Source organism: Sphaeramia orbicularis, chromosome 18 (assembly GCF_902148855.1).
Source record: "Sphaeramia orbicularis chromosome 18, fSphaOr1.1, whole genome shotgun sequence".
In the NCBI taxonomy this organism is placed as follows: domain Eukaryota; kingdom Metazoa; phylum Chordata; class Actinopteri; order Kurtiformes; family Apogonidae; genus Sphaeramia; species Sphaeramia orbicularis.
The window spans coordinates 4596916-4607912 of NC_043974.1; the positions used below are offsets into that span (position 1 = coordinate 4596916).

General features: G+C 38.4%; 1 protein-coding gene across 1 annotated transcript; it reads right to left on the reverse strand.

Annotated features, from left to right (window-relative positions):
• Positions 1-823: 823 nt before the first annotated feature.
• On the reverse strand, positions 824-2924 carry LOC115438939 (uncharacterized). Its single transcript, XM_030162833.1, has 5 exons — positions 2603-2924; positions 1449-1508; positions 1257-1373; positions 983-1171; positions 824-888 (listed from the first exon to the last, which is right to left on the reverse strand). Exons 1-5 carry the CDS (start codon positions 2826-2828, stop codon positions 824-826), a joined length of 657 nt encoding a protein of 218 aa, XP_030018693.1. The 5' UTR covers positions 2829-2924.
• Between the last annotated feature and the right edge of the window lie 8073 nt (positions 2925-10997).

Genomic DNA, 10997 nt, shown 5'->3' on the forward strand with positions numbered 1-10997 from the left:
AAATTCATTTGTGTTACTAAAATACACTCAGACAGAACTAGACACAGTAACAATAATAATCTATATCCACCTTTAACCTGCACTTCACATAATCAACTCAACCTGTCATACAGAGGTCCGATGCTCTGGGACAGTTTACCTACATCTTTACGTCCCTCTCACTCTTTAAAAAGCAGCTCAAAAAAACATCTACTGCACAGCTGGTCACTTCCTGCCCTCTCCACTGCCTTACTACTTTATTTGCTTCTTCTTCATCCATATATCTTGCGTATCTTGAATTATGAATTTTGTTTACACTGTATATTACTGTTTAGTAATGCTTTATTTTGTACTTTGTCTCCTGATTTTTCAAAGTTTATTTGTTAGCCTTATTAATCTAAGTTGACTGTAATTTCTGTTAAGGGTGGAACTCCTGTACAAGCCCATTGGGCTTTGTTCCATCCCTGCACCATTGATGTACTGATATGTGCTAAATGAATAAATGAAATGAAATTAAAATAAAATGAACACATGGAAATATGCATTACTTAGATTTCAAGGTTTTTATTGAAGAAGATTCTTTTTTCTGCAGTGGAGGGGTGCAACCGATTTCTTTTCTTCATTATCACCTCTCCAGCTTTGGAAAAAACTCTTTCACATGGTACACTTGTCGCAGGAATGCAAAGGAATTTATTTGAAAGTTTATGCAGATGTGGAAAGACCACTGCCCTTTCCTTCCAATATGCAAGAGGATCTGCAGATCAGGGAATGAAGGGCTCTTGAAGATATTTTCTAACTTCAATTGTTGCGTCTGCTGTGATGCTGCATGTGGGGGTTTTGTCCTTCACTTTTTGGTCAAACATGTCCCAAAGACTGCTGTGGATGAGGATGAAGGTGCGATTTGGGGATCTAAAGTAACAATAATAATGATCATTATTATCATTGTTAAATAAAAGTGTTAACAGTGAAAGCTGACAAAATATACAAGATTTTAAAGTCCCACCAGATGTTTCAGCAGGCTGGATCAAAGTGGCACACTCCAATATCAGCTGCTTTTCTGCTTCCTGTGCTTTTGCTGGGTTGCCAAAACCCAGGTTTTTGAATCGTGGATCCAGTAATGTTGCCAGTGCCAGTGGTCGAACAGTTTCATATTGACCACACCTTGCCTGCGGTCCATCCTTCAAGAATGTGCCTGTTCATATCAATAAACATATTGACATTAAAATAGTCTATTGAGTATCATTACAATTGTTACAATTATTATGAGAGTTTCTTACCCAATTGCTGAGTTGCTGGCTGCTTTGAGTGCCTCAATTTTTCAAACAGGTTGTGCTGCAGCATCCGATATAGAGGAATGACTTTTGATGCTGACACTCTCTTCTCCTCTGACAGCTCTGTTAGAATAAGAAAAGATACATTAGTTTCATCTTAGTAAATACAAATAAATACAATAAACTTGAATTACGTACCAGTTGTTGCTGCTTTAAAAGGCTGCAACAGAAACAGTGCCTCATGAATCATTTCATATTCTGCACAGGACAGAGGAGAGACATCATTCTCTAAGTTGGAGAGAGCCGCCCACACAGGCTCTCTCTGAACATAGAGTCTTTGAAACATGTCAAAGGTGCTGTTCCATCTTGTGTCCACCTCCTGTATTAATTTAAGGGTTGGTCGGCCCATCTGCTGTTGCATTTCAGAGAGTCTGTCTTTAGCTTTGCAGCTGGACCTAAACAACCCCACCACTTTCCTGCTTTTTTCCCCTTATCTCATTGATGGGGGTGTTTGGTCCAAGGCTTTTTTAACTACAAGATTTAGGGTGTGTGCAAAGCAAGACACATGCCGGAGGTTGAGGAGCTGGACACTCAGCTTCATGTTAGCTGCATTGTCAGTCACCATGCAGTGCACCTTTCCTGTGATCCCCCAGTTTGCCATCAGGAGCCTTTGGGCCTCCGCTATGCGTTGAGCTGTATGAGACTGCTCAAAGCCGCTCACTCCCAGTAAAACAGTAGCCAGCTTTGAGTCTGGTGTCACAAAGTGACCCGTCACCCCAAGGTAGTCATCCATGTTAATGGAAGACCACATATCAGTGGTAAGACAAACAGCATCTGCCTTGTTAAGGTCTTCCTTGATTTTCTCCTGGGTCCTGTCATACAGCTCAGTGATCATTGCAGCCACAGCCTTCCTTGTTGGGAGGACATAGTTTGGGTCCAGGTCATGGACAAAGGCCCTGAAGCCTTCATCCTCCACAGCAGAAAAGGGCAGCAAATCCTTCACCACCATCTTCACCAGGGACTCATCCAAACTATTTTGTCTGGCTATAAGAAGCAACAGATTAACCTTTCACCGCATTATGCAAGCATAGCATTCACTTATATGCTCTCTCTCTCTCTCTCTCTCTCTCTCTCTCTCTCCATATATATACATATATACATATATATATATATATATATATATATATATATATATATATATATATATATATGTATGGCTTCTTAAGGTTTAAAAGGTTTCAAGACATATTGGCTAATACTTGAACTAAACTGAGTTATGCTTTGGACTACATGAGGGTGTTCACTTTATAATATTATCATAGTGTGCATTGTGTATTATATACTAGACATACCTTGGCCAGATGTGCCAACAGAAGTGGCACCTGCAAAACTGGGGGCAGCAGCATTTTCTTCATCCTCCATTTTATGAACTCTTGTCAAATGGCGGATCATAGTGGATGTATTATTGCGATAAGCCAGCTGCTTAGCACAAATCCTACATCTCACTTTGTTAGGGGTTTCCAACTGGAAATGTTCCCAAGCTACAGAACGACGTCTCTTGCTTACTGGAACATCCATCTAGATTCTAAATCCTACAAATCTAATCTAGTCTTACCTAACTTACCTAGCAAATTGCCTATAGTGTGATGCTGTGTGTTTTTTATGGAACTAAGCTTTGCTAGTCCTCTCACAAACCCACAACTGGCAAACCGCCAGCATCTCTTTTAAACTTTGTGGAAGTAGGTTGAAACAACAGCGTTCAACTGTGTGGTTCGCTGAAAACACTGTCAATCAAACTTAGGTTTGGAGACGAGAGCCCTCTAGTGAAACGCCTTCGAAACAGCAGTGGTTCATGAATAGTTTGGGTGACATCACGCGGTTCATGAAACACTTGGGTCACGTGACCGGTGTTTTGACTCGCGTTTCGGAGCACAGCTTTCGAAGCGCATGCGCTTCGAGACTTCGAACGGGTGTCGCAAGCCCGTTTCAAAACGGCCATCACTACTTTCTACTTCACAATGACAGTGTTCAGGTACCAAAGAATAAACACTTTATCTTCATACCGTGTGTAGCTTAGCATAAAAGCCTGTGTTTAGGGTTGACCACACGTCCTCTTATCAGGTCCTGTCCAGAGTGTCCAGGCGGTTTTTATAAATTAGTAAAAATGTCTTGTTATTGTTTCTCACAGAACAAACCCTTTAAGACTTTTACCTATTAGTTTAGTTAAATACACTTTCTTTGGTTGTTTGGGCAGTTTTAAAATTGAATGAATGAATGATAAATATTTCTTCAGTATATCTGAGTTTTACTGGGGTTGTGGTGAGCACTAGACCTCCGTTGAACTTCCAGATACAGACACAGACAACTGTATTCAGTTCAAGCAGGTCCTGAACATAGCAGAACACACCAACAACAACTACAATGACATCAAACAGAGGACAACAAACAACTTTTTATCCTTGTTTTTTTGTTTTTTTGATATTTGAAATAAAAATAAATACATACATTTATGCTCTCTACAAACTGATGCTTGTTTCAGGAATGAGAAGAAACTCACTGCATCAGTTCGAGTTAACCGATATTTTCTAACATCCCTATAGAGCACGTGTGTCAAACATGTGGCCCGGGGGCCAAATCCGGCCCGCCAAAGGGTCCAATCCGGCCTGTGGGATGAATTTGTTAAATGCAAAAATTACACTGAAGATATGAACAATCAGTGGTGTCAAAATCATTTTAATTCAAGTTCCACATACAGACCAATTAGATTTCAAGTGGGTCAGACCAGTAAAATATTATCATAATAACCTATAAATAATGACAACCCCAAATTTTCTCTTTGTTTTTTTGGTGTAAAAAAGTAAAATTACATGAAAATGTTTCCATTACCAAACTATACTTTGGCAAAAACCATGAATAACCTGAACAAATATGAACAAACAGAAATGTCTTGAGAAAAGTAAATGCAGTTTTACCAATATTCTGCCTGTTACTAAATGTTTTGTGCGATTGTAATGCACATGTGTAAATGATAAACTGATAAACTGAGGCAGAATATTGTTAAAATTGCACTTGTTTTTCTTAAGACAATTCAAGTTGTTCATGTTATTCAGATTTTTAAGGAAACTTTGTCGATGTAAACCTGATCATAATATAAATTTACTTTTTTCACTGTTATTATTTGACTGGTCCGGCCCACTGCAGATCAAACTGGGGTGAAATTGGCCCCTGAACTAAAATGTGTTTGACACCCCTGCTATAGATGGAATGCACATACGTCACTTCCCCCCAGGCCACGCCCCTCTCAGTCAGACTGAGTGGCAAAAACAAACCGGCTCAACATGGCGGAGTATAGCAGTAACTACAGCCAGACCGGGAAAACTGTGAAATATAAGATGAAATTAAAGACAACTGGACTGGACATGGATCCATACAAGCTACCAAACAACAAGTGTTCTACCAACACTGATCTGTGACAGAAATCACCTATCCTGACATTTATATGAACCTGAGTTCAACGCCGGGAAAATCCCCAATGCAAAGGCTGAAAGCACCCAAAAGACCCAGAGTTGTGTCCATCCTGGTCCTGGTTCATTAGCGGATTCCAGCTGGTGAGTGCTTTAATTCAACATACTATTGTTTTGGATGTTTTGTGTCAGTGCAGACGTATTTTGTTGGCAGTGATTTCCAAGGTAAAGGCCCAGCAGTAGTGCTCACAGTTCACTACTGATTTACTGGAGTTGAACCCTTAGTAGTGACCCAAGTGAGTGGATGATCTACTGGTACTGTGGAGATTTAAGGAGAGTTCACATCAAATACTGGATCCAACACAGATCCAACAGCTATATGCTAGAGTAGCCCCTTATTTGGAAAACTAGGTTAGCCTCAGTTTAAGCTAGTTTACAAATCATGTAGAGCAGGGGTGTCAAACTCATTTTAGTTCAGTTCCACATCCAGCCTAATATGATCTAAAGTGGGCCGGAGCAGTCAAATAATATAAACAATAGGAGAAGAACTTTTGAGTGAAAAAAGTAAATTGCATAAAATACAAAATACACTTAAATATGCTTAAATATCCTACAATATATGCAAAAATACACTTAAATATCCTACAATACCCGCAAAAATACACTTAAATATGCTTGAACATCGTACAATACACACAAAAATTCACTTAAAATTCCGTAATGAAAATGTTTACATCTACAAATTGCACTTGAACATAACATGAACAAATATGAACAACCTGAAAATTCTTTAGTAAAATAAGTGCAATGTTAACAATATTACGCCTTAGTTTATCATTTATACATGTGAATCACAACTTACAGATCACAGTGGATCTACAAATACATCAAACATTAAATACCAGGGAGAATATTAGTAAACTTTCACATACTTCTCTTCAGACATTTCAGATATTCACATTTTTTTGTAAAAGACTAGTCTGTAAATGTGAATATTTTTGTGCAATTTTACTTTTTTTACACTAAAACAAAGAGACAATTTTCAGTTTCCATTATTCATAGTTTATTATGATTGTATTTTACTGGTCTGATCCACTTTAGATTGAATTGCTCTAAAATGATTTTAACATCCTTTATTGGTAATATGAATATCAATGTAAATTTTTGCATTTCACAAATTCATCCCAGGGGACGGATTGAACCCTTTGGTGGGCCGGATTTGTCCCCCAGGCCGCATGTTTGACACCTGTGATGTAGAGCACAAGGTTCAGAATCACACAATTGAAGACAAAAATGTTTCAGTTCTGAAATCTAGAACTAAATGACAGATGCTAACATTAAGAGCTTTACTAAGAAGGAACGTTAGCCAAAACCATATGGAATTTAAGTTATGATTTTACACAAGAATACAGCATAAATTAATGTTACCTGACATGAAATGGCAACCACAAATCCAGGTTTGGTTGTCTGGATTCCAGTTCTTTCTCTGAATTGCAGCGATCCATCTGCTTCTTCTGTCTTTGGCTTTAGGTCGCCACTAAAACGATAGCTCCCAGTGCTTTTTAAACCTATTTGTGCGATCAAAGACACAACAGCTCTGCCCCATTTTTTAGATTGTTCTAAAGTTTTCGCAGTATTCAAGCCAGCGCTGTCACTCATCTCCCTCTTTCTGCCATTCAGTGGGCGTAACCGCGGTGACTTCTGCTAGTGGTGACGTCACGTGCAGACCCTTTATACATGACATCATTGTTTGGTAAAAACTGTAAAAACTGTGTAAGTCTATTTGGTTTTTTATTAGACCTTTATTTAACCAGGTCAAATCCCACTGAGATCCAGATCTCTGTTACAAGGTTGACCTGGCCCAGAGGTCAGCAGCACACGCCAAGAAAGAAAACAGCTTTTACAGACAGGTAGGAACAAGAAATGAAAACAAACACTAATAATAGTGTAATATTTTTTTAAAGTGTACTTAATAAAGTGCAAAAATTTATTTGAGGTCACAGCGATTTAAAAACACAGGCACTGTCGGATCCACTCTCGCTGTCTTGTTGGTCAGACGGAGCGAAAAGCTTGAAATGACACGAGTTCTGTCATTTTCAGCTCGACTCAAAGTGTGTTCCAGGTAAAGGGGGCGGGGCTAAGCTAAAAACTGGCTTCAACAATTCACTTCTAACTTTAGGTCCATTCTAGAGCCCGACCGATTGATCCGGCCCCCACACACGCACACACAATCATGGAATCACAGACCGCTACCCCTCCACACACACATCCCCACCCCCCTTCCGACAAGGATGGACCGTTAATCCCCCCCCCCCCCCCCCCCCCCCCCAGTCTTATGAACTATTCACCCCCCACACACACCCATGTCCGTGCACTTCCTGTCTACCTCACAGTTTCATTCTGCAGACAGGCCTGGGTGTTAATAGTGTAGGGGAGACTGGGGACAGTTGGAACACAAGTCAGTTGTAACTCTTGCTATTGCTCCAATCAGGAACAACGTAGGACTCACCTAATTCACTCTACACATGCTCAGTTTAGTCCTTAGTCCACATGGGAAGTTGTAGTGTTGTGAGGCAGACACATCCAAATTTGTGAGTGAAAACAGAATTTTGTGCTCAGTCATAATTTTTACTCTAATTACCTCCACCAAGAAGGTTCTGTTTTCTCCAGGGTTTGTTTGTTTGTTTGTTGGTTCATTAGCAACATAACTGAAAAAGTTATGGACGGATTTTGATGAAATGTACAGGAAATGTCTGAAATGGGACGAGTAACAAATGATTAGATTTTGGGAATGATCCGGATCACTGTCTGGATGCAGGAATTTTTAAAAGGACTCTTTATCATCGGGAGACAGGGAGATTTTCAACATATGTATGTGTAACTCCACAATGAATGGTCAGAGCGCTTGGTGAAAAAAATACAAAATAAGCTCCCAACAGGTTCTACAAGATACTGAAGATTGAGGATCCAGATCAATCTCTGGGGGGGGTGTTGTTTGTCTGTCTGTAAGCATGATAACTCAAAAGGTTATGGACGGATTTGGATGAAATTTTCAGGAAATGTTGATTCTGGCACAAGGAACAAATGATAACATTTTGGTGGTGATGGGGGGGGGGACTGATCTGCCTTGGCGGAGGTCTGCGCTCTCCGAGTGCTTTTCTAGTTAGTTTTGTGATTCCATAGTTTGTTTTGTAGCTGGACTCATTAAAGGTAGGTGTCACTTACATTACAAGAGTAATTTACCAAACAATTTTGATGTCACTACTTATAAAATATAGACTCACATCTTTCCCTAAAAGTCTGCTCTCCCCAGCATGAAAACTCCCACATCTACAACCCCTGGTTCCACAGGTCAGACTAGTCTAACATCAGACTATTATACAGAGGTTTAAAGTTGTGTCAATTATATTTGTGAGATAAACAAAGATTTATGCAACTGTGAATCCACCTGTTCACAATTATCTAATGTAAGATTATTATATCCTGTGTAGATCAGTGTTCTAATTTCATATATCGGCCAATATAATAGTTATCGGCCAATACTGGATATCGGCTGATATAATGGATGTTGGCATTTTTTTTAGCCCCCAATATCGGTATCAGCCCCAAAAATCCCATATCGGTTGGGCTCCAGTCCACATGTGTCCAGGGTCCAAAACTGTCCCACCAAAGAGTCCAATCAGACCCACAGGATGAATTTAAAAAAGTGCAGAAGATAGGAACAATCAAGGGCGTCAAACTGGAAAATAATAATAATAATGGATTGGATTTTATATAGCTCTTTTCTAGACACCCAAAGCACTTTACATTATTGATTCGCTCTCACATTCTCCCTCTGGTGGTGGTAAACTACATCTGTATCCTTGGGCAGACTGACAGAAGCATGGCTGACAATTTGCGCCTACAGCCCCTCCCACCCCCACCAAACATTCATACACCAGTGTGAGTGGCACTGGAGGCAAGGAGGGTGAAGTGTCTTGCCCAAGGACACAACGGACTGACTAGGAGGATAGCTACTAGCGGGATTCGAACCACCCGCCCTTCGGTTATTGGACGACCCGCTCTACCACCTGAGCCATGGCCGCCCCAGTAAAATAATAACATAATAACCTAGAAATAATGACTGCAAATGTTCTACTGGGTTTCATGTGGAAAAAAACATCTAACATCATGTCTATAAATAATGACAACACCAATTTATTCTCTTTGATTTACTGCAAAGAACATTAAATTCTGATCTCCTTTAATAATAAACCGTCAATAACCTGAACAAATATGAACAACCTGGAATGTCTACAGAAAAATCAGTGTAATTTGATCAATCTTCTGCCTGTTTAGTGTCTTGGTAGATCTGATCTGTAATGCACATGGATTAATCTGAAGTTGAGGCAGAATATTGATCAGATTTTTCTGATTATTATTTCTTCTTATTTTTCTTCAGAAATTTCAGTTTTTTTCAGGTTATTCACATCTGTTTTGTTTGGGTAGTTTGTAAAATGTAAATATTTTCAAAATTTAATGGGGTTTTTTGCATATGAAAAATTTGCAGTTGTCATTATTTATAGGTTATTCTGTTGTTATTTTTCTGGTTCGACCCACTGCAGATCAAATTGAGCTGAATGTGGAACTTGGAAGAAAGTGAGTTTGACAGCCCTGGTTTGGTACATTCAAATAATACTGATCACAAGACCATAAAGAATACTGACTGGTTGATTTGTATTGAGTTGTATTTGTATGTGTCACTACACTCAGCAAACACCATCATTAATTAGATCAGTCCCCATGAAATGTAACACTATGAAAGCCCTGTTCACATGATTCAGACAGATAGTGATGACTTCAGACTGTTTGAGGAGTATTTTCATTCCTTAGTAAATACTGTTGGAACTTGAATGTGTTGTTAGTGAGCAGGTTAAACACACATCAGCGATGACATGAAACTGAATCTGGGTGTTGGTGAATGAAAGCACACACACTCAAATGAACAGTCTGTACGAGAAACAGAAAAAAACAGATGAATCTAGAACAGGAGTGTCCAACTCATTTTAGTTCAGTTCCATATTTAGCCCAGTTTGATCTACAGGGCCAGACCAGGAAAATAATGACTGAATAACCTATAAATAATGACAAATCCAAGTTTTTCTTTTTGTTTTAGTACAAAAAAAAAAAAACCCAGATTAAATTATGAAAATATTTACATTTTACAAAAAAGATGTGAATAACCTGAAAAAACAGAAATTTCATTTGAAAAATTAGTGCAGTTTTAACAATATTCTGCCTGGACTTATTATTTATACATGTACATTTACACACAATGGTAAACATTTAGTAATAAGCAGAATATTGTTCAAATTTTGGAGTTTGGAACTACAATTTGAACAATTTCTACAATATTACATCTCTTATTATTATTATTATTATTATTATTATTATTAATAATAATAATAATAATAATAATAATAATAATAATAATAATAATAATACATCACACTTATACAGTGCTTTTTTGGACAGTCAAAGAGGCTTCACAAACAATCAAAACAAAAAGAACAGAGAGAAAACAAAGAGGCTCAAGAAAATACAAGTTTGAACAGGTGAGTTTTGAGTAGTGATTTGAAACTTTGTATTGAGTCTGAGTTCCTGAGTTATTATGAATACAACTCCAGATCCCAGTGGATCCATAAATGCACCAAACATTTAGTAACAGGCCGAATATTGTTAAAATTGCAGATTTTGGGTCATCTTTGTTTTTTTATGTATTTATTTGCATTTTATTGTGAAAGAATAGTTTTGTAAAAGTAAATATTTTCACAGTGTAATATTTTGGGTTTTTTTTCACTTCAATTTGCAGTTGTCATTATTTCTGGTTTATTGTGTTGTTCTTTTGACTGTAGATCACATTGGTCTGTATGTGGAACCTGAACCAAAAGGACCTGGACACCGTGGACTGTTTAGGTTCATTTATGCTCTTTCATCCCATGGACCAGAATGGAACCTTGGGCAGGGGGCCAACCTGTGATCCAGCAGAATGTGAAATATAAGAGTTTAAAGAACATACAAATGGATCTGCAGTTCAGTTTGTCAGCTCAGTTTATTCTTGTTATTTGTCCTTTTCACTGACTTCACGTCCTTTCATGGAAACAGTCACAGTTGTATTTATGAGTGAAATGATCTGTGTACGTATGCGTTCATGTTTGCCCTCTGTGTTTACATTGTCAGAACGTGTGTCTGCAGTTCCTGATTCTTTTGCTGATGACATGCGATGTACCAGTATATAAGAAGT